The 22,345-nt window shown below is 44.4% G+C and overlaps 1 protein-coding gene across 1 annotated transcript; it reads right to left on the bottom strand.

The window, feature by feature from the left end:
• Positions 1–1,247: 1,247 nt before the first annotated feature.
• On the bottom strand, positions 1,248–21,861 carry LOC131092213 (myosin-3-like). The gene is made up of 40 exons (XM_058038827.1): positions 21,658–21,861; positions 20,366–20,509; positions 20,128–20,284; positions 19,377–19,404; positions 18,387–18,495; positions 18,023–18,025; positions 17,802–17,894; positions 17,430–17,493; positions 17,250–17,348; positions 16,178–16,281; positions 15,954–16,092; positions 15,301–15,419; positions 14,550–14,699; positions 13,949–14,119; positions 12,991–13,300; positions 12,748–12,821; positions 12,425–12,512; positions 12,224–12,341; positions 10,773–10,896; positions 10,545–10,681; positions 10,218–10,473; positions 9,796–10,038; positions 9,253–9,429; positions 9,027–9,172; positions 8,854–8,944; positions 8,044–8,433; positions 7,666–7,792; positions 7,454–7,572; positions 7,009–7,205; positions 6,654–6,837; positions 5,841–6,006; positions 5,117–5,241; positions 4,610–4,918; positions 4,321–4,524; positions 4,077–4,202; positions 2,418–2,588; positions 2,235–2,339; positions 2,066–2,161; positions 1,808–1,945; positions 1,248–1,410 (listed from the first exon to the last, which is right to left on the bottom strand). Exons 1-40 carry the CDS (start codon positions 21,859–21,861, stop codon positions 1,387–1,389), a joined length of 5,829 nt encoding a protein of 1,942 aa, XP_057894810.1. The 3' UTR covers positions 1,248–1,386.
• Between the last annotated feature and the right edge of the window lie 484 nt (positions 21,862–22,345).

The following is a 22,345-nucleotide window of genomic DNA, read 5'->3' as shown; positions in this document are numbered from 1 at the left end:
CCCGCACAGGAGCCTTGGGAGAGTAGGGCTATTTTGGGCTTTGGCATTGAGCGTGAAAGGAGGATGGGCTCATCCTCCTGCCATGAGCCTCCTCCAAAGCTCCTTTGGGCCTTGTCCCCTCCTCCAGCAATGGCTCTTGTGGAGGCTGAGGGGCAGTTTGGTGTGGCCCGGGAGTGCAGGAGTTGATGGCAGAGTGAGCTGTGAGTTTGCTGGTGGGGCAAGGCCAGCCCTCAGTGTCATCAGCAGTGCCCAGCTGCGCTCAGGGGAGGTCCTGCTTAAGGGCATGGGGCCTCTGCTTCATTCTCAACCACACCCATGAGAGTGAGAGAGGTACCAGAGAGTATGTAAGGCTCCAACTTTTTGAAATCAAGTATTGAAACACCAATCCTTTGCATCCAGCAGGGTATTTGCTTCTTTCCACCTGAAGCTCTCCATTTCTGAGCGGTTCTTCAGCACTCTTCTTCCATTTTCCTATTCCCTACCATCACAAATTCCCTCCCTAACTTATTCCTATCCTTTTAAGATCCTCTTTCTGGTGTGGATTTCTTTCATTGCATATTTTTAATGTCTCATTTATTTATGTTTCATTTGCCTTGCTTTGTGAATGTTTCAGTGATTTGCCAGCACTTAATCCACCACACTCATTGGTGCATTGGCCAGGAAATCTCAAATTAGCAAAGCAAAACCACTACTCTGAGGCAAGAGCAAACAGTAAACTTTGTCCCAAAACCAGGCAAGAGGGCTGGGAGGATTGCATGACAATGCCATGTTATGCCTGGATACTCTGAAATGAATAATGACAGGCTGGTAAGGGTTACTAGACTTGCCTAGCAATTAGTAATTTTCTGGTGATTTTGCACAGCTACTCCTAAACAAGATACAACTGTTTTTCTGCAGGTTCATGAAGCAGAAATTCATGTTGCACTGAGTAACCAATCATTTGACATGGTGGGCTGGGGTCAGTGACATGGCCTAGGAGCTCAGCAGGGCTTTGGACTGAAACACAGCACTGTGTCATAAGCTGCTGAGAATGTGCTGCTTCTAGGCTACAGGAGCTGGAACAGAATTCCTCCTTTGGAAAAGCAAAAAGCCTGTCAAACCTCTAGGTTTTAAATTCAGGATGAAATTGGTCAAAGTGAAATAGTAAGACTCAGAACAGAAACAGAAGTAGTAAGACTCAAAGCCACACTTTTGACTATAATTAGTAACAAAATGAGACTCTCATTTAAACATTCACATTTGGAGCATTTGAAGTTGCAGATATCTATTTTATTCACACTGGTACAGCAGCAGTGACAGAAAATGTTTGTGTTCTTAAACAAAGAGAAAATTACTTCCTCAGCTGGAGAGGTACCTTGTGGAAGTTCTAGTTATCCCAGAGGAAGCTCATTTTTCAGTTCCTAACACCACCTAGAAAGGAGAGGCTTTGTTTAGTGTACACATGCCAAGATGAGTCTTTTGATTCCGAAAATCATCCAGCTCAGAGCACCATCCAGCTAGGATGGGCAAGGGAGTCTGAGCCAATGCAGACGTGTGGAACCCTTAAAACCACTGTGTGAATTAAATATATGCAGGTAACACTAAGATGGCCGTCATCCACAGCTGAAGCATGAAGAAAATATTAATTACATTGTTTCACTGGCAAAAAACGAGGACACATGCACTGCTAAGCTTATTCCATTTTAACAATAACAACCCACTCAACTTGCATTTAAAAGGCCCTTCCTTTCCAAATGATGCCTGTACAAGGCACAAATCTGCTGCTAGACTCACTTGAGCAAACAGCACACCTGCAGGAAAGCCTTACCTTTGTAGCAGAGCCTTCTCTGGCCTTAGCTCTGAGTTTATTTGCTTGGCTCTCAGCAATGTCTGCCCTTTCCAGGGCCTCACCTATCTTATGCAGTGCATGTCTCAGTTTGCAGAGATCAGTATTGGCTTGTTCACCCTGAAATTGCAAAACAAAAATTTAAAACCGTTTGGCAACATGCTGGGGCACAGAGCCAAGTTTTGAACTGGCAGTCCTATGAACTGGGAAATAACTCTTAGCTTCAATTTAGTGACTCACAGCTTCCTCAGCTTGTTTTCTGTAGGATTTGATTTTCATCTGCAGTTGATCTACCAGATCTTGTAACCTAACCATGTTCTTCTTTTGTTCTTGACACTGTGGAAAGAGAACGTGCAATTTTATGTCCTTGGGAGACAAAACATCAGAACTACTTTCTATTTTTACCCACCTGAAAAGTGAGCTCTTTGAAACGCCGTTCGTATTTGCAGATGTTTTTCATAGCCTCTGAGGATTTTTTATGTTCTTCCTCCAGTTCAGCTTCTAATTCTCGGATCTGGTGAATTAATCAACAATTGGCTTAAGCCCTCACACAGGACTTGGAGAAGAAAGATGTTTCTGGGCTGGTACCCACCCTAGCCTCCAGCTTCTGGATCTGCTTCTTCCCTCCCTTCAGTGCCAGCTGCTCGGCCTCATCCAGACGGTGCTGCAGGTCCTTCACTGTCTGGTCCAGGTTCTTCTTCATTCTCTCCAGGTGGGCACTGGTGTCCTGCTCCTTCTTCAGCTCTTCTGCCATCCTGGCTGCCTTGGAAGGGAGATGACACAAGAAACTGGAAGAATGTGAAAGAACAGCACACACTGTGCACCAGCACAGGATTGAATCCTGTGTCCTGCTGACCATTCCTGCCACCTCACTCCCTATTTTGTTTTTTTTTTTTTTCCCATGACATGATAATGAAAAAAACCTGACAGGAAATAGTAAAGAAAAGGATGGGAAAAGTCTGCCTTACTGCACACAGAGCTGGAGAGACAGGAAGGGAAAATGTTCTGTCCCACTGTGACCTCACTAAGAGCTGGGGAAAACAACAGCAGAGTCTGGGACAGGACATACCACAGGTGAAAACTTCAGTGCTCAACACATCTGGGGTGTGCTGGGTGCTGTGCTTTAGTGCTTGCCCCAACCTCCTGGAGGGTAGTGCCACAAAGGCACAAAATAGTTTAAAATTATCTATGTTATTTAAGACAAACTTAAGATTTATTTTGCTGTCAAAGGTTGGATTCCTACACTTAATATAATTAAGCACTTCAGTGAAATATTGAGTAACATCATAATTAATGTTATAATTATATAATTGTAATGAATGAAGAATTCAACAATTTGCTTTGGCAGCAAAATATATGAAAAATTGAATTAAAAAATATGACCACTAGAAGTTTTATATAAAGATATATGTGGGCATAATTAATTGCAATGTCTTTTATTCAAACAGAATAGAAGTCATTAAAACACAGGAACACCTCAACATGAGGAAGAACGTCTTTCCATGGAGGGTGGCAGAGCATGGAACAGCTGACCAGGGAGGGCATGGAGTCTCCCTCTCTGGAGACATTCCAAACCCACCTGGACACATTCCTGTGTCACCTGCTGCAGGTGACCCTTCCTGGGCAGAGGGGTTGGAGTAGATAATCTCTAGAGGTCCCTTCCAATACTAATGATTCTGAGATTCTATTTTTTTTTTTTCCTTTTAATGAGCAATTTTTAAAGTTTTATATTTTAATTCCACATAATGCATCTAAGTGTTAAGATTTTGGTTTAATCCTCTGCATCAAAAATCATTAGCAGATTGAGTCCCATGACACACCAGTCCTATTGCCTGACTGAGGTTCACAGGTCTTGCATGAGAGGATTTAGCAGTAATTTTGAATGGAAATTTACAATTCTCATTTAAAAATTTGATAAAGAGGATTTTGCAAAGATAACTATTCAGATACCTTAGCCACTTTACTGGTTTCAATACTGCAGGATTTCTTTGTGGATTACATTTCCGTGCAGCACTGAAGAAAGTTATTTTGTTTTCAACTGACTAAATGTAGGTTTAGTTCTTTATGATGGCAACAGCCCCATCTGTCAGCAGGACATGTTCCCTGTTGCTCTAATCCTCCTCTGACACAAAGCCTTTTCAACCAGCTCACAGATGGTTCCTTGTCCAACATGTGACAAGAGTATTTACATTAACCCCTAGCAGCTATGCCACTTAAAAATTCAAAGTGAAAACCAGAGCAACATCCTCACATCTGTCATTGCCTTCTTAGCTCTTTCTTCAGCACTTTTTGCTTCATTAGTAATATCCTCTGTCTCTGTTTGGAGTTGTGACATATCAGTCTCAAGCTTCTTCTTCGTATTAAAAAGGCTGGTGTTCTATAAAGGAGAAAGAGAAAGGCTTTGAGGGTCTATACATCGAGATCAATTCATCAATCCTTCTTCCTCCATCAATCTCTGGACCCCAAAATACATCAGTCTTAGCAAAGCAAACTACCTGGGTGTGGAGGAGCTGTGCACGTTCAGTGGCATCCAGAAGCTCCTGCTCAGCCAATTTCCTCGACCGCTCCGTCTGCTCCAGGGCTGCCCGGAGCTCCTCAACTTCAGCCTGCAGCAGGTTTGCTCTGCGCTCCACCATGGCCACCTGCTCCTTGAGGTCATCCTGTGCTCTCACAGCATCATCCAGGTGCAGCTGGGTGTCCTGTATTTGAAGAGTCATTTTTGACCTAATGAATTTCTCGAATACTGTGCTTAAAAAATAAATCAACCATAAGGTAAAGCAAGACCTTGAGAGCTCCCTGGATGCTGTGCAGGTGTTTCTGTGCCTCTGCAGCCTGGCGGTTGGCATGGCTCAGCTGGATCTCCATTTCATTCAGGTCTCCCTCCATCTTCTTCTTCAGCCTCAGGGCTTCATTCCTGCTCCTGATCTCAGTATCCAAAACACCCTGCATGGTCTCCACAGTCCTTTCTTGGTTTTTATTTAGCTGGTTGATCTCCTCATCCTTGTCAGCAATCTTTCTGCTGATTTCTGACTTTATCTGAGTCAGTTCTTGGGTGACACCAAGGATTTTAACTTCTTCATGCTCAAGAGCTGCCTTTAAAAGAAAAAAGAAAAAAACAAAGATGAAGGTAACATTTTAGAGAACATGATTATTGACATGGTACTCAGTGATTTCACAGAACTTCCTAAAGTTTGTGGCAATCAATCTTGCACACAGCTAGTGCCAGAAAAGGGAACAGAAAGCTGCTCAGCATGCTCTTTACTGTCTACAGTAATATTTAAACTAACTCACCTCTGCCTCCTCCAGAGCTGTTTGCAGACCATTTTTTTCTATTTCAGCTTGCTTTTTGGCTTTCTCAAGGTCTCTGATCATTTTGCCACTTGAAGTAATTTGCTCTGTGAGATCAACTGCTTCCTCTGTGAGAGAAGAATGGCATCAACCAGAGGAGCTGAACTCTGTGCGTTGTTGCTGCAGTCAGCACCCCTTTTGCACACATAAATATGTATACACAAATGTACATATGTAAACAATGATACACGTGTCTGTAAATATGTATAGATAAAACCAGACACAACCAACTCATGCAGGCCAAGTGGGGAATTTGTGTGTTTTAACAGCCCTCCTTACAGAGAGCCTGGAAGGGCCCTGCACGTGTTATATCTATGGATAGGCCATCAGGGTCTAATACAGGTCCTGTCTTTGTGTTCAGTATGTCTGTAAAACTCACTCTCATGAGCTGCTCAGTCTCCCACAGTCACTACCTTTGCCTGGGAATGGCACCTCAATGTCTGCAGCAGATGAGAGAGCCGGGACATTTGCTTTATTTTCTTAATCACTTTACAAACATGCTTGACAGCTTTTGGTAAGGCACTGATATTCTGCATTAAGATGGAGAGCACAGGAGGGACAGAGTGCTGTCCCTGGGTGCCCTCCTGCAGGCATGAGTGTGCTGGTGGAGCACACCTTGCTGTGGTTGGTCTATGAAAGCTGATGGGACACAGAGCCCAACACGTACGCTGGAGAGTGGAGTTCTCCCGCTTGATTGTCTCGAGCTGATTCAAGGTTTCCTCATAGGCATTTTTCACTTTGAAAAGCTCTGTGTGCAGTGAGCCTGCTTCTTTAGAGACAGCTTCCCGCTCCAGCTGGCTCTCCTCATACTTCCCCTTCCATTCTGCCAAGACCTGGAAGACGCCATAGAATCATAGAATGCTTTGGGTTGGAAGGAACATCAAAGATCACCTAGTTCCAAATCCCCTGCCATGGCAGGGACACCTTCCACTATTCCAGGCTGCTCCAAGCCCTCTCCAACCTGGCATTGGGACACTTCCAGGGATGGAGTAGCCACAGCTTCTCTAGGCAGTCTGTGTCAGGGTCTACCCATCCTCACAGGGAAGAATTTAATCCTAATATCCAATCTAAACCTACTCTCTGTCAGTGTGAAGCCATTCCCCCTTGTCCTGTCACTCCAGGCCCTTGCAAACAATTTCTCTCCATCTTTCTTGCAGCTCCCCTCAGGCACTGGAAGGCCACAATTAGGTCACCCTGAAGCTTCGCTTCTCTAGGCTGAACAATCCCAATTCTCTCAGCCTTTCCTCATAGGAGAGGCTATTATGCTTCATTTCCTGCTGGTACTGAAAATGTTATTTGATCTCTAACTACATTTTGTACTAGATCAATAATGCAGTCTCTTAAACCAGGACAAATTCCTACTGCCATGCCCTAGTGGCTCTAGTTAGATTCACCTTGGCTTCAGCACTGACTGATGTACAGAGTGTTAGTTTGGCTTTCTGGGAGGCTACACTTGAAAGATACTGTGCTCATTTATGACCTTATCAAAATTCTGCTGTTTCCTGTCAAGGGCAGCTGCTGATGTGTTTGCTCTCTCTATGTCCAGTGTCAGATCCTCCACTTCCCCCTGCAGCTTAAGCTTCATCTTCTCCAAGGAGGCACACTTGGAATTCAGCGTGTCTGCCTGCTGCCCTGCTTCCTGGAGACGCTGAGAGAGCTTTTTCCTTTAGGCACATAAATAAAACAAGCATATGATAAAAAAAAATAATTTCACTATGAGTCTCATTTTAATTAAGATTATATGAAAACTCAAAAAAAAGAAATTTAGGTCGGGTTACTAAAAGTGGGTCTATATTCTGCCCAATATACATCTGAGCAGCTCATTTCATCTATACTTGGCCTCCTCGAGCTCCTCCGTGCGCTGAATCGCATCCGTCTCGTATTTGGTTCTCCACTGGGCCACTTCACTGTTGGCCTTGGACAGGGCTCGCTGCAGCTCCCCCTTGGCCTCCTGCTCCTCCTCATATTGTTCCCGGAGCAAGTCACAGTCGTGGCGAGCAGACTGCAGGGCATGGGCCAGGGCGTTCTTGGCCTGGTGGTAAAAATATGGCAATGAGGAGTAGGTGTTTCCTGGGAAATTTCTCTCACTGGTACTTATACACTGATAAACATCCCAAAGAGATAAAGGTTAACTGACTGCCTCATAAAAACCTGGGAGTCCTGCACTGCAAGGGCCTGGATTTCATCTTTTAATTGAATCACCTTTTGAAGCCTTGAACACTTTCCAAAAACCAATATTATGTCAAATATTTATTTCATATGTAATGTGAGTATCTTCACCTTGATCTCCTCCTCTAGCTGCCGCTTCAGTTCTTCAATCTGCTGGGTGAAAGCCTGTTTCCCTCTAGACAGCTGAGAAATTAAAGCATCTTTTTCTTCCACCTGGCGTCCATATTCACCTGAAAAAGTTTGCAATTGAGACAAAATTTTAAGAGCCAAGAGAGCAATTTATGGGGTTCTCCATTTCCAAATTACAGATGGAAAGGCTGTACCAGATTCTGTCTGCAGACGAGCTCTTTGAGCACTAAGATCGCTAATCATGCACTGATTCTGCTCCTCCTTTGTTTTATACTCGCTCAGCTGGTCTTCCAGAGTGCGGCACATCTTCTCCAGATTTGCCTAGATATCAATTGTACATTAAAAAAAAAAAAAAAAAAAAAAAGAGTAAATACCTTGATCCTGCCTTCTTTTAGCAGGAAAATATGTCCAGAAGATGCAGTTGACATCTTGGGACTGTACATGCACCCAAACTTCTACACATGAGATTTGGAGAAAGCATTTATAATACAACCTGATAAAAATTACATCATATAAGATTAAAGAAAAAATACCACATTGCTATCAAATTCCTAATAAAAATAATTGTGCACCTTGGCTTTAGACACAGACTCTATGTTACTGGCCAAGTCATCAATCTCCATCTTCAGCTCACTCTTCTCCTTCTCCAGCTTCTGCTTCACGCGTTGCAGGTTGTCGATCTGCTCGCCCAGCTCAGCTGTGCTGTCCGCGTGCTTCTTGCGCAGGGCGGCAGCCGTGGCTTCGTGCTGCAGCGTGGCCTCTTCCAGGTCACGGCGCATCTTCTGGAACTCTGCCTCACGCTTCTTGCTGAGCTCTGTTTGAGCCGTGGTGGCTCCGCCAGCCTCTTCAAGGCTCCCTCGGGTTCCCTCAAGCTCCCGAGTGAGCTCAGCACAACGCTTCTCTGCCTTAGTCCGCGTTGTTTTCTCACTCATGGTCTCCTCTTCCAGCTCTGCAGCACGGGCCTGGACAACGAGGGAATAGCACATCAGGAATTAAATAGGGAACAGGTCATTCAGTGCTTAGGTCTCTGCATATTTTTCGCAGTAGAACACTGAGAACCTTGTTTTGGAGACTGTAAGCAAAACAAACATCCTTTGAATTTCACTGTTTGGCATTGTAGGTAAAGACTTACTGACAGAAAGGACCTATGGATCATCTCATTCTAGCTTTAGATCACAGCTTTCTGTTGTTGTTTTGAGTTTTCATCTCTGTATTCCCCCACTACCAGGTTTTGAGTGTGGGGAAACAGGGGTGGCTTCTATGAGAAGCTGCTGGAAGTTCCCCTGTGTCTGAGGGACCCGATGCCAAATAGAGGACAAGCATTATTCATGGTACTACAGTTTAAAGCAAGCAAACAGTAATGATGAAGTAAAGTCTCTTGCCTGCAATTCTCTGATCTTCTTCTGCAAATGAGTACCTGAATTTTGCTGTTCCGCAATTTTATTTTGCATCTGGTTAAAATCAAAGTCTTTCCTGTGAAAGAGATGTTTTATTAAAAGAAAATAAGTCCAGTTAAAGCCAAATAATAAATTATCTACTAATTTGTTTCTCATACTTCCTTAATTTTTCATCTAAATGTTGTTTATCATTCTCCAGATCTGCTATGGTTTCCTGTGCAAGTTTCAAGTCTCCCTCAAGCTTTCTCTTTGCTCGTTCAAGGTCCATACATGCTTTTCTTTCGAGTTCCAAAGATCCTTCAACCTGCAACATAAACATATATAAACATGACTGATGGAACAACTAAAGAATCTGCTCCTTCTCCTTGTGTTGAGCATGCTTACATGGTTCACTTGCTGCTCCAGCTTGGTCCTGGCTTTGGTGAGGGTATTAACTTTCTCCTCCTCTATTTGCAGGTCATCCAGTGCCTGTTGCTGGGCTTCTTGCAGGGCCTTCTTCTCCTTCACTAACTTTGCAACAGTCTCCTCTAAACCTCTCACTACTTCAGTCAGATTTTTGACCTATTGTAAGGCAAAATAGTTCAAGGTCACTAATACTTTTGGTCCTCACATAGGCCATGAATACAGACAATGAACTTCCTGTTAGACTCCCAAAGAGGCTTTAACTATTTTATGGTCACACTTTACAATCTCTCTGCTTTTATATATCAACCCTTCAGAAGTCACAAAGCAATGCTGAACTTTAATTTTAGTGCATTTTTGCATGTTTATGGATTGGTTTCCCTGCACAACAGAGGTGCCCAGGTTCAATACCAGGCCCATAGATCTCCTTACACAGCAGCATGTAAGCATTCAAGTTCACTGAATCTTTACACCCTATACATCCACAGAGCAACTGTTATTAAACATTGCAGAAATAAAAAGCACCTTGTTTTCAGTGGCATGCTTTTCCTTTTCAGCCTTGACCAATGTTAACTCAAGCTCATCCATATCTTTCTTCAGCTCAGAGCATTCATCCTCCAGTTTCCTCTTTCTGGCTGCCAGATCAGCATTCATCTCCTCATCATCTCCCAGCTTTTCCATTACCTCCTTTATTCTTCCTTCCAGCTGGAATTTTAGTTTGATCAGCTGGTCGCATCTTTCCTCAGCATCAGCCAAATTTTCATTTTCCTTTTTATAGAGAAAAGAAATGTGTTTCATTATCACACAATTGCACTGACACTTGCATAAATCACCTGTTTATTAAGTGGCTGGTACATGAAATAACAGAATTTCCTTTCAGCCCTTTACTGAACACTCAAACAAAACTGATGTAATCTGAAGAGCCAAAAATTATTTGAATTACTTACAGTTTGTACTTGCAGCTGTAGGTCCTTTTTCTCTTGCACCAGAGACATCATTTTTTCTTCCAGTTTGCTCCTGGTGGCTTCTGATTTAGCCAGTTCTTCTTTTGTTCTCTCAAACTCTTCCTTCATCATGGCCAGCTCTTTCTCAGTTCCCACACTTTTTAAGAGGGGTTTAAACTTGAAGTACAGCTTCATCCAGGGCCACTGCTTGACTTTCATGAATGCACGGATGTTGTACTGGATGCAGAGGATGGACTCCCTGAAACCAGAGTGATCCATCAGTAAATAAAGCCCATCTTTGAGCAACCAGACCTGGCAGAGGACACACACCTGTGGTCAAACATTTTTTTCAGGTCAAGTCTCCGGAGGTATCCCCTGCACAAAGCCTGGGTCCGTGTGATCATCTCTCCTAAACGTTCATCTCTCATCTCTTCCAGGACACCCAGCAAACCTGCCTTGAAGAACACCTGCAGCCAAAGAACAGACATCACTCCTTGCTGGGTTTGCATTTCAACGCAATGAATGTTTTCTTATCCTATGTCAAAATTAAACATTTACCTTAGTGTGTCCGAATTTGTACTGAGTATGATCTATCTCAATGGAAGACAGCAGCTTTTCACACGCCTTCCTGCTATCAACAAACTTTCCTTCTGGAATGGCACTGGCATTCAGAAGGAGGTATCTGATAAAATAAAGGAAAAAGCTTACCCATCAGTACCATTCTAGTGCACAGGATGCCACAAGAACAGCTGTCAGTTTGAAGATAAAGAGGAAGGCTGAGTCTGACTCACACCTCCAGCCTCAATAGCAAAGCAGTAAGGAAAGCAGCAAATAGCAGCAGGTCAGTTCAGTAGGTACCAAGGATGTGTTACAGCCCTCACTGAGACTGCAGGCATGGATAGTCTGTTCTCTGGACCAAAAGGACTGCTCATTTGTGTCACAGTCATTATCACTACTCTAGGGCTCCAGCTCACTGGGTTAGCTGAAAATTCAAAAAATTGATGGATTTTAATAGTAGGGAAATTGCTTTTCTGGACCAAATCCAACTTCTCACATTCCTCCTGAACCGTGTAACCCAGAATTAGACTTTGGATCCAGCAATGGACTTCCTAATCCTACACTGAGAGATTATTCCATACCTATTTTCAGCATTGATACACAAATCTGCCCTCCCACATCAATGGCTGAGCCAATGCCTTCAGGTAGTATCCAAAACACCATTTCAGCCCTGCTCAGTGCCCTGCTCTCCAGCACACCCCGCACAGAGTGGTAAAGAGGGAGTGATTGCTTTGTTCTTAGAGATCTGACCCTACATTTGCCTTTGTTCTAACACAACGAGCGAATGACCCTAGCTGGGTTGCCCTGGATTTATCAACCCTTTATAAATGTCTTATTTGCAGCAGTTCCCATGATAAGATTTTTTGGTTATGGGGTTTTATCTACAAATGAATCTGCTAATGCTGTAGAAATGTTAGCATGTCAAAATATTAACCCACTACAAAATGAAAGGGTCATGTGGAACTAACTTGGATTTCCTGTTGGTGTCCCTTCTGTTACTGCAGCTCTATTTGCCAAACTTAGCATTTCATCAAGAAGTAGTATTGGATTTAACACAGTTTCTTCTTTGTAAAACCATTCTAGTTAGAATTATTTAAACCACACTCTTCAAGCCTCTACTAGATGGCAGTGAAATACAGAATGTGCATAGACCACCCTCTGTGTTTTTGCTGAAACATGCTTGTGCCTAATTTGAGAATTAAAGCAAAGATTATACAAACATTCAAATTAACAGGAATGAATTAAAAATAGGTTTTGGCATACAGTATTGAGGAAGGCATCTGGGTGGGCACTGCCCACACAGACCATGCTATTAGATATGTCTTTTACTTTCCGTGTGTATTAAATATTAAAATAGTCTTTTCCTAACAACTGAATCATGGGCTGATTTAGCAAGAGTCTTCTTTCAAATGAGTTTGGCTCAATGCAAACACAAGAATGTTATTACTGACCTTTGTTTGAAATCCCCATATGGTATCTTATTAGGAAATCCTTTCCTGCAGATCCTAATGCCCTCCAGAACACCATTGCATCGCAGCTGGTGCAGAACAAGCTTGTGATCCATCAGGCCTGTGACAGAGCAGCATGGGGACACACTGATTGCTCTAGCACTGCTCCTTCTGCCCGTTTCTATTCTATGTCTTAGGAATTACCTGGGGTCTTTGTTTCATTGGGAATGATGCAACGCACAAAGTGAGGATGAGTTGTTCGTAAGTTAGACATCAGCTTATTCAGGTTTTCCTGTAAAACAGAGATAATTTCTAATCTCTATATTATCTCAGTTCTCAGAGTGATTTGACTCTGCTGAACAGCAAAAATTCAGAACTTTCTCCTTACTCTCCTGGTGAATATTCTACACTTCTGTGTAGGCACCAGCAAAGTAAATGGCTTCTACTGAAAAACTTCCCTCCTGGTATAAAATGAAAACAGGGCTGTGGAGCCAGGTGTGACAGTCCCTGCCAGAAAACACACTTACCCGAAAGAGTACAGAGACAGTTTGGAAGGAAGAGCCCTTCTTCTTGGCTCCTTTCTTCTTCCCACCACCTTCAGCTGGAAAATGAGATGACAGTGCAGCTGAGGAACTGCTGCAGATCCCTTTGACAGTATTTTAATTGTGCATTTAACACACAGCACACAAGCACTGACTCAACACTGATCCACATCAGGTGAGAGGTGCAGTAGGAAATCCCAAACTGGAAACATAATCCTCCAAGCTTACCTTCATCTATGGAAGCAAAACTGGCATAAAGATGGCATAAAATTTTCATAGATGATTTCTGGTACAACCCCACAACAGTTTCATTCAGAGGGTCCTTGTTCTTCTCCAGCCACCCAGTGATGTTGTAGTCCACTGTGCCAGCATAATGCACCAGGGAGAAGTGGGCCTCAGCCTTGCCTTTGCCTGGCTTGGGCTTCTGGAAGCTGCTGCACTTGCCCAGGTGCTGGTCATAGAGCTTGTTCTTGAAAGAGGTGTCAGTTGCCTTGGGGAACATGCACTCCTCTTCCAGGATGGAGAAAATGCCCATGGGCTGAATATAAAAATGGTGTTTTCAAATAAGATCAATTCAAGCTATAGTAAAACAGAGTGAAAGACATGCTAAAATGAAGTACTGGAGGTATTTTATAGAGAATTAGCCTGAGAAGAGCAGGTAAGCAAGATTTTTTGTGAACAGCTAGCAAGATACTTAAAAGAACTCATAAGATTTTGAACTACCCAGACAGTGTGTGGAAAACAAGAGAAGTCAGGCAAAAACTGTGCAGTAACTTCTCAGAATACAGTAGTGACTTCTAACTGAGATGGAACAAAAAGAAAGCAGACATGAGGTTTTCTGGGATTTGAATTTAAGTGAGAGAAAAGCTGAGGAGAACCAATACACAAGGACAGGACGACGGACGGACGGACGGACGGACGGAAGGAAGGAAGGAAGGAAGGAAGGAAGGAAGGAAGGAAGGAAGGAAGGAAGGAAGGAAGGAAGGAAGGTTAAAATCAGTGTCTTTTTAGAAGACAGGATACATTCCCAGTCAGTGGATAATTAATTGCACACATGGGTAATATTTAAAGAAATAGAGGAGGTGAAGAGACCTGAAAGCTTCCCAGAGAGATTGTATTGAAAGCAATCAAAGCATACACTCTCAAGAATCCTCTATAGATTGCACAAGATGCTTAAGAACCTCACCTTTTCTATGAGCTCAATGCAGGCAGCCAGGTCCATGCCAAAGTCAATGAACTCCCATTCAATGCCCTCCTTCTTGTACTCCTCCTGCTCCAGCACGAACATGTGGTGGTTGAAGAACTGTTGCAGTTTCTCATTGGTGAAGTTGATGCACAGCTGCTCAAAGCTGTTGAACTAATAGTTGAATAAGTGTGTTAATATTGTTAAACTGCCTCTGATCATTTTTTTTTTCACAGGGATGTCACAACAAGGTTAGACAGACTGACCCAACAGGGTTTTGATAGCAGGGTAAAGAATATACCATGGGTTTCCAGGCTTACAGAAAAGTTGTGCAGTGCAGTACATGATTGCTGCAGCCTGCATTGGCCATGTTTGGGTGGCCCTAATGTCCATAAATACAAACTCTTTGGGGAGAGAGAGAGACCAGGTTCATGGCCATGCTTCTGCCCTCTCTCTTGTCTTACAAAGGGGTGATGGATCTACAAAGGCAGAAGCAGCTTCAGACAGATGTGCTTGATGGCTGCACTGGGGTGAGGAGGAGGAGGAAAGGTCAGAGAAGACAAAACGGAAAAGAGACAGGCAGAAGTCTGAGAGTACTGCAAACCTCAAAGATCTCAAAGCCAGCAATGTCCAGGACCCCAATGAAATGCTGTCTGGGCAGCTTCGTGTCCAGCTGCTGGTTGATGCGAACAACCATCCACAGGAAGAGTTTCTCATAGACAGACTTGGCAAGGGCATTCACTGCCTGGTGCACCTGCAGGGAGATGTCACACACCTGTGTCAGGCACTGCCAGAACAAAACAGCCCTCACCATGCCCACCCACACTGCACTAACAGGCCTTCATAACCCCGACCATTCTCAGCTGTGATCTGTGGCATTTTTGGGGTCCCAGAGGGAAGGAAATGATGAATCTCACTCCATGTTCTTAGAAGGCTGATATATGATATGATATGATATGATATTTATTATGTTATACTATGCTATACTAAAGAATACAGACAGGATACAGACAGAAGGCTAAAAGATGATAATGAAAAGATAATAATGAAAAGATAATGAAAAACTCATTACTCTCTCCAGAGCCCCGACACAGCTGGACCCTGATTGGTCATTAAGTCGAAACAATTCACATGAAACCAATCAAACAATGACCAGTTGGTAAACAATGTCCAAACCACATTCCAAAGGAGCAAAACACAGGAGAAGCAAATCAGATAATTATTGTTTTCATTTTTTTCTGAGGCTTCTCAGCTTCCCAGGAGAAGAAATCCCAGCAAAGGGATTTTTCAGAAAATATGATGGTGGCAGTGACCTTAGGGAGAGAGGATAGTCCCTGCTGTTCCTTGATGCTCACCTGATCCACTGTCTGGCCCTTCAGCACATATTCATTTCCCACTTTCACCCGGGGGTAGCACAGAGCTTTCAGCAAGTCTGCTGAGTTCAGGCCCATCAGATATGCTGCTTTGTCAGCCTCTGGAAAGCAAAATAATAACTTGAAATACTTTCTTCTTAAATCAGACACACACAGGGCATTGGAACCAGCCAGAGTCACTCTGAAACTTGCAACTGATTGGCTTTACCCCATCCACAAATCTTGCCTAACATTCTCCTTTACTTTTCTGAACAGCCTCGTGACAGAGTGGCTACAGCAGCCCCAACAGATGTGGTGAAACCCAGGAGGGCACTGTTGATGGGACAACACAGACTTTTTCCCCATCAAGCCACTTCTCCACAATGTCACCCAGGCAGAACAAGTGTGTATGTGTAACCAGAAACTGAAGAACATTACTGTGATGTGCCCCAGGCTCTAGCTCCTACAGCAGAGTCATCAGGAATAAACTGGATGCACAAAGTGCCTCTATTTGATGCAATAAGTTGAAAATCAAACCTCCTTTTTATGTTTATCAAGGAACAATGCCATGTCTCCTGGAAGACTCCCTCCATTGTTAGTGAGAAATGGCATGGAAACAGCTGGAAATATTCCTCTCCCAGCCAGGGAGGAATTACCTTCTGTGCCATCAGGCTCTGCCTGCTCCTCACGTGGTTTCTGCTTGAATTTCATGTTCCCATAGTGCAGGATGGCTCCTGTCAGCTTGTAAATCCCCATCCTCTCTTCAGGGCTGAAGCCCAAAGTGTCAATGGCTGCCTGCACACCAGACAGATCAGCTGGGTTTAACAGTGGTGAGAGTAAACTGAGACTGTAAAAGCCTCTCCTTGCTAGCTGTACTCACATCTGTGGCAAGAAGCTCCTCCTGGTCATCGATGCTGGCCACAGAGATCTGCCCTTGGCTGATGAAGGGATAGTCATAGGGGCTGGCTGTGACAAGGAGCATCTCTGAAAGGCAAACACAGGAGTGAGAGCCACAGCCTGGCAGGGAGATGGAACAATGCCTCTGCAAGTTTTCACAAGCTCTCCTTCCTCTTTCATCCCAAACTCCTGGTTTGGGGTAAGAGACCAGAAAGATAGAGTAAAGCCTTTCATCTGCCTTCCCTGGCTGAGCAATCCTTCCAGTTTAATATTGTGAACTGAGAGCTGAGCATTCAGTGGGCACAGAACACAGGCCATGCACAGAAACAGCTTTCAAGAAAGAGGCTTTCAGATAAAGCTCATTCGTGCTTATCCTCATACATGACACAGAGTGGGAGGATGGGAGCAGGAGCTCCACCTTGGGAAATGCTCTGTGGAGAGCTGGGAAGGAGGGGCAGAGTGGACCAAGGATGAGCGTGTGGGCAGAGGGACAGATGTGGGATGTGGGTAATATGGGTAGGGAGTGCTGTGGCAGTGGGAAGGGGGAAAAGGTCAGAAAGGTTGCACTGGAAACAGGAAATAACATTTGCCCATGTGGTGCAAAGCTCAGGTGAATGGTTTGTACATCAGGGTACCTACCCATCCTGCACCCAGAATTGCTTACCTTTCCATTGAAGATTATTCACAGGATCTGGCCCACCTCAGCTGGAATTTCCACACCATGGAGAATAGCAAGGTGCAAGGCAGAGTACATTGGCCACCCCTGCACCTCACCTGCACACAGTTTCTGTTAGACCTTACTCAGGGAGGATAAATGGAGGTGGAGTAAAGCCCTAGTGTTATGCAGAGACACAAGTACAGCTTGGGGAACCTGGGCAGGGCCGAGGCTGCAATGCTGAGGACATAAATCAGCACATGATTATTGGAATTACATGATCCCTGCTCTGCAGGGACACAGGGCATTGTGCCACTGGACTCTGTCACCGAGCTGGCACAGAGGGAAATGTTTGCCAGGCTGACTTTACTCAGTGTCACCAGGTGGTGGCTGTCCTTACCAAGCAGTTCAGGCTTCTTGTTGGAGAGGATCTGGTAGAAGATGTGGTAGCTTCTCTCAGCTTTCAGCTGGAAAGTGACTCTTGACTTTTCCAGCAAGTCTGTAATGTATATGCACGTTTTAGACACTTTTCAGGCTCTTTATATTCTAGCAAGGCTGTCAGCCCCCCTCAGTTACTCACAGGTCTCAATGTCACCGGAGGCCAGCTTTCCAGATGTTCCAAAATGGATACGAATGAATTTACCCTGGCAAGCAGACAAAAGTGGTGTCAGTGCAGCAATCTTAGAGTGTTTTAATCTCTTCAGTCTTAGACAGCATCACCAAATCAGTCTGATTGGCTTTGATATATAAAGATAGAGAAAAGGGAACATTTTGCTGCAGCAATGTGAGCATTAAACAGCTGCTAACCCATCAGCATTTCATAAAAACCTAGAAATTGGTTAGTAAGAATATTTTTCCCAGCTCGCATGGGGGAGAAATGGGGTTTCAGTCACAGCTAACAAGCAGGCAAAGAGCATTAGAAACACAGAGGGGCAGACACAGGGTGACTCACAAAGCGTGAGGAGTTGTCATTTCTCACGGTTTTGGCATTCCCAAAGGCCTCCAGCAGTGGGTTGGCGCTGAGGATTTGATCCTTGAGCGAACCCTGCAGGAATAATTGAATAATTACTGAAAAACACTGTGAGCTGTGTGGTAAGAGAAAGTGGCTCTAAGGAATGATTACATGTGCAGGCATGTGCACTTCATTTCAGCTCTGCGGTGCTACTGCTGCACCTTCTCGACTCCAGCACCAAGAACCAGCACTGGGGGTAAACAACAAATAACTCATTTTCCTCTTATTCAGAATTTCTCCTACAGTCAGAACTCTCAGGTTCCCTGCCACAAGGACAGATTGATCCATGCTAAGAAACTGGAGCCTCTGATTCTTCCTGTTTGAGTCCAGGTAAAGCTACACCTTGGCAGTGGCAGCTCTGGTATTTCTTGTGGTCCTAACTGCACATCAGCCCCTGCACCTACTGCCTTTCAAAGAGTGGCTGAAGCTAATAAAAGATATTTCGAGGTAAGTGTGTGTCACCAGTGCCGTCCACAGGAGGATAACATCCTGAACTGCCCTCCACCAAGCCCTTCCTCCTCACACCTTCATCGGGGGCTCCTTCTTGGTGGCCGTGTCCCCGCTGGCGGCGATGGTGGCGTAGTACTGGATCACGCGCTTGGTGTTCACCGTCTTGCCAGCACCCGACTCCCCGCTGCAGGGAGAAGGCTCAGAGTGAAGGATAACATGCCCCCCTCTGTAGCATTGACAGGGATCCCCATGGCAGGGAGGACTCCATCTTATAAGGCTAATTAATTACTTTATTATACTACATTATTCTATACCATATTATATTATATTATATTATATTATATTATATTATATTATATTATATTATATTATATTATATTATATTATATTATATTACGTCTAAACTGAATCTGCCAAGCACTCAACTCAACTGCACAATATTACATTATGGTGTAATATAGTACAGAATAATATAGTATAATGTAATTAACTACATCTAAATAATATAGTATAATAAAGTAATTAATTACATCTCAACTGAATCTGCCAAGCACTCAACCCTGCACACAACTGCACCGCACTGAAAGCTAATTAATTACTTTATCAGAAGTCTAATTAAATATTATATTATATTATATTATATTATATTATATTATATTATATTATATTATATTATATTATATTATATTATATTATATCATATCATATCATATCATATCATATCATATCATATTATATCCAAACTGAATCTGCCAAGCACTCAACCCTGCACACACCTGCACTTGTGACTGTCACCCAACAGTCCTGACACACACACACACACACCTGGCCCTGACAGGCCAAGGAAACAAAACACCATCACTGTGGGTAAACAATCTCCATTTTGCATTCTACTTTGGCACAAACACAGGCACAGCAAATGATAAGAATTGATTTTCCTTTCTCTGAGGTTCAGAGAATGTGAATCTCAGAAATATTCTTGGGAAGATTTGTGCCTTGCTTTTCTCTGTGAGGAGAAATGTGGCTACACAGCTCTTGTTGGAGACAAGTGGCAGATGCACTTACGTGATCAGGATAGATTGGTTTTCACGATCTGTCGGAGGGAAAAATACCTGCAGTCAGAGAAGCTGTAGGGAAGGTGCTGGTTCTCAGTTAGCTGTGACCTGGTGTCCATTGGGGAATGAAACAAAATCTCTGCAGGTGAAACTGAAAAGGTGCAGGGTCTACTCTCCACCTCTCTTTCCCTCCCTATACTCCACTTTTTGTCTTCCTTCCACCTCCTTTGCTCATCCTGTGCTTGTTTTCGCTTCTGTCTTTTTTATTCTTTACCTTTAATACTATTAAATATGGGACAGGACTTTATTCATATCAAAACCATGTGTTTTGGTGATAATATTTCTATCAGCTGTGTTCTGGATCTACCTGCTGTTCCTTGAAGCCCCATGCAGGTGTGCAGCCCAGGGACTTCCCAGGTAGTGTGTCCTGTCCAAGTGCAACTGCCCTTTGCAGGGCTCTCTTTTGGGCTTCTTAGCTTAGTACTTAGACCAGAAATACAGATAATGTGCAGCGCTACAGCACAGTGCTTCAAAAATAAACAAAATATTCCAGGGGATGGGGAAAACTGTCTGGAGCTGGGTTTGCATCATTTAGGGCTGATGATAAAAACCAAGCAGATAATCTACAATGTTACACACCAAGTACTTTGCAAGAGTTGGCAAAGGTGACTGAGCCGTGGCAGTATGGAATGGCATTTGGCAGAAACAGCAGGTCTGACACACTTTTTTACTCCAAGTCTGGTCAAAGCAGAGCCACTCACCAGTCAGCATGAACTGATAGGCGTTGTCAGAGATGGAGAAGATGTGTGGAGGGGCCTCCTGGCGCTTCTTGCCTCGGTAGGCCAACACCACCTCGGGGTTGTACACCGGCAGCCACTTGTAGGGGTTGACAGTGACGCAGAAGAGACCCGAGTAGGTCTGCAGGGAAAAAACCAGGGGTGGCACTGAAGTCCAGCTCCTGCAGCTGTGTTTCCTCCTTTGCCAGAAGAAGGAACTCACATAGATCATCCAGGAGCTGTAGCGGTCCTTGAGGTTGTACAGCACAGCGGGTTCGTGCAGGTGGGTCAGCATGGCCACGTCCTCAACTCTGTCAAACTTGGGTGGGTTCATGGCATACACATCATCAGGTTTGACAGCAACTGTCTACAACCCAGAAAGAAAGAGCCCAACCTTGGTTCAGCAGCTCTTGACAGTCCTTCCACAACCACAGAGAAGTAATAACATCTCTAAGGCTGCTCTAATTCATACTTTTCTTTCTGTTTAACTGTGCTAAGCAAAATATGGCTATTTCAGGCAAACACTGCAGCCAGCCAGGAAATCTACAACACAGGAACATTGACAGGGTGTCAATTTCCTGGCATTGCTGGGACCACACAGACATGATTTGTGCTGGAACAGATCTTTCAACACATTATCACTGCTTATAAACTTTAGGTCTTTGCTGCTCCTGGCTGTAAGAACCTGGGGCATATCTGCTGGCCAGCCAGGCTCCCATGAAATTGCCAGAGAGCGGGGACACAAACAGCACAAAACTCATTAACAGCAAATCCATCCTTGGGACAGACTTGTTGCTCTCCTGCCTGTGGCCATTCCCAATGAAAGAACAGCTTTGTCTCTACCAAACAGCACTGTCTGCTGTGCTCACACTGTGGGGGACCACCCAGTCCCACTGCCAGAGCCTGTGGATTTGTTGTGGGGGTGGCAGATGTTCACAGCTGGCAGCAGCTTAACTCAGCCACTGCTTTCTAAAAGCCTTGTAGCACCTTCTGCCAAGATGTTGGTCATGGTTGTTCTTTGAGCTGTTGCAGTTATTCTTACAAAAGGTGTCAGGGCACAAGCTGCTGACATTTCAGCCTTTTGGAAGATTAACACCTTGGATGGTCCTCTGGGAAACTGCAGCCAGTGACACTGACAATTTCACATGCAAAGGCGACTTGCAAAGTTATCTGTCTGATCAGCTACCAGTAAAGGAAGGAATTTATGAGTGGATATGACAGTGTTAGCTGAGAAAGTGTTAAAAACTAAGTTAAGACTGGCTAGGCTATGATCCAACCTGGTTTAGAGCATTGTCTGATTTTCAGAGCCCAAACCAAGAATAATTATCCAACGAATACTTTTATCCCAGAATCTGGAGCTGTACTTTCCTGCAGAGGCTGTGCTGGTCCCAGTCAGAGGGCAGGGCAGGGCAGGGCAGGGCAGATTTCTTGCCTGGTGCTTTCCCAGTTTGTCCCCAGCAGATGCCCTGGCTCCCTCAGCAGGGCTGGGAGAAGGGTTACAAGGAATGCACTTACCCTGCCATCCTCTGTCTCAACAGTTATCTTCCCATCCTGTGCATCCTTGATCCTCCCCCTGGTGTACTCCACCTCGGGGTCAGCCACAAAGCAGTGGGTTTTGGCATCAAAAGGCTGGTTCTGGGCTTCTATTCTCTCCTTCTCGGATTTGCGCAGGTACGGCGCGGCCTCACCAAAAATCTCCATGCCAGCGTCTCTGCTCATGGCTCTGGAAGACAGAGACCCCCAGACCCCTGTGTGCTGCTCAGGGCAGAGAGCAGCTGAACATTCACCCCAGCTGGGTGCTCCGAGGTGCCCCCTCCCAGCTCTCAGCTGTGTGCGCTGAGATCTTGAGGGAGTTTGCTTTTCCAAGCTGGAAGGTACAAAGGCAGTGAAGAAGAGCCACTACCCTCCATGGACCCAAGGAGAGGAGATCCATGTCCAAAGGAGGAGGAGAGCTCCCCAGGAAAGTGGTCAGATCTGAGGGATTAATGTAGTGCTAGAAAAAGTGAAACCCTGAAGATTATTTTTCTTCTGTTTTATAGTTTATTACTTCCCTTGTTCTCTGTCAACATGAAACCTGTCCTAGTCTTCTGGTGAGCAGCCACAGTGGACAGGAATGGACATGTGCTGAAAGGAGATCATGGAGGGGGAAAAACAGGCACTGCCCATGGTGGGCACAGGAGAAAAGCCAGCTCATGCCAGCCTG

This window comes from Melospiza georgiana, chromosome 21, assembly GCF_028018845.1.
Source record: "Melospiza georgiana isolate bMelGeo1 chromosome 21, bMelGeo1.pri, whole genome shotgun sequence".
In the NCBI taxonomy this organism is placed as follows: Eukaryota; Metazoa; Chordata; class Aves; order Passeriformes; family Passerellidae; genus Melospiza; species Melospiza georgiana.
This window is presented reverse-complemented; position numbering and strand designations above follow the sequence as displayed.

What these genes read in the sequence shown, in the direction of transcription:
- LOC131092213 (XM_058038827.1), bottom strand. Translation starts at nt 21,861, where the DNA reads ATGAGCAGAGACGCTGGCATGGAGATTTTTGGTGAGGCCGCGCCGTAC. An exon ending in ACAGCTCCTGGATGATCTAT is followed by an intron (nt 20,285 to 20,365) that starts GTGAGTTCCTTC and finishes TTTTCCCTGCAG; the next exon opens with ACCTACTCGGGTCTCTTCTG. An exon ending in AGTCTGTGTCTAAAGCCAAG is followed by an intron (nt 7,793 to 8,043) that starts GTGCACAATTAT and finishes ATTGATATCTAG; the next exon opens with GCAAATCTGGAGAAGATGTG.